Source organism: Volvox carteri (assembly GCF_000143455.1).
Source record: "Volvox carteri f. nagariensis unplaced genomic scaffold VOLCAscaffold_6, whole genome shotgun sequence".
Lineage (NCBI taxonomy): Eukaryota > Viridiplantae > Chlorophyta > Chlorophyceae > Chlamydomonadales > Volvocaceae > Volvox > Volvox carteri.
The window spans coordinates 1,872,226-1,873,080 of NW_003307549.1; the positions used below are offsets into that span (position 1 = coordinate 1,872,226).

The 855-nt window shown below is 62.0% G+C and overlaps 1 protein-coding gene across 1 annotated transcript in view; it reads left to right on the forward strand.

Moving 5' to 3' along the window:
- VOLCADRAFT_79713 (uncharacterized protein) overlaps positions 1-855 on the forward strand; it is a gene marked incomplete at its 5' end in the record, with an annotated part of 12,011 nt that overhangs the window by 7,822 nt on the left and 3,334 nt on the right. Inside the window, one exon of the mRNA XM_002947364.1 lies at positions 713-838. Coding sequence (XP_002947410.1) covers positions 713-838 — 126 coding nt within the window. The remainder of the gene's footprint in view (positions 1-712; positions 839-855) is intronic.

Genomic DNA, 855 nt, shown 5'->3' on the forward strand with positions numbered 1-855 from the left:
GAAGAGGGGGAGGAAGAGGAAGCGGAAGAGGGGGAGGAAGAGGGGGAGGAAGAGGGGGAGGAAGAGGAAGAGGGGGAGGAAGAGGGGGAGGAAGAGGAAGAGGGGGAGGAAGAGGAAGAGGGGGAGGGAGAGGAAGAGGGGGAGGGAGAGGAAGAGGGGGAGGAAGAGGAAGAGGGGGAGGAAGAGGAAGAGGGGGAGGAAGAGGGGGAGGAAGAGGGGGAGGAAGAGGAAGAGGGGGAGGAAGAGGGGGAGGAAGAGGAAGAGGGGGAGGAAGAGGGGGAGGAAGAGGAAGAGGGGGAGGAAGAGGAAGAGGAAGAGGAAGAGGGGGAGGAAGAGGAAGAGGGGGAGGAAGAGGGGGAGGAAGAGGAAGAGGGGGAGGAAGAGGAAGAGGGGGAGGAAGAGGGGGAGGAAGAGGAAGAGGGTGGTTGGGAGCGCTGATGCTCCGTTGCGGACAAGAGTGGGCGAGACCTCAGACCTGTACGGCATACACAGCACCTAAACCAGTTTCTCGTCAGTCGGCCCCACTTGCTGTTCCTTAACTCGGTGCAGTCGTGCTTTCTCCTCCTCATCCATCTTCACATTCCCTTCTCCCCTTCCTCCACTCCTTCTCCCTTCGTTCACCCCTTCCTTCACTCCTCCTCCCCTTCCTTCACTCCTTCTCCCCCTCCTAACCTCCTACATACGCACACACACGCGCACACACACGCACAAGCACACGCACAAACACACGCAAACCCCTCCCCCCCCGGCCCCTCAGGTCTCACCCCCGACTGCGTGGTGTTGGTGGCCACTGTGAGAGCGCTCAAGATGCACGGAGGGGGCCCGCCGGTGGTGGCGGGTGAGGGAAGGGGGGGC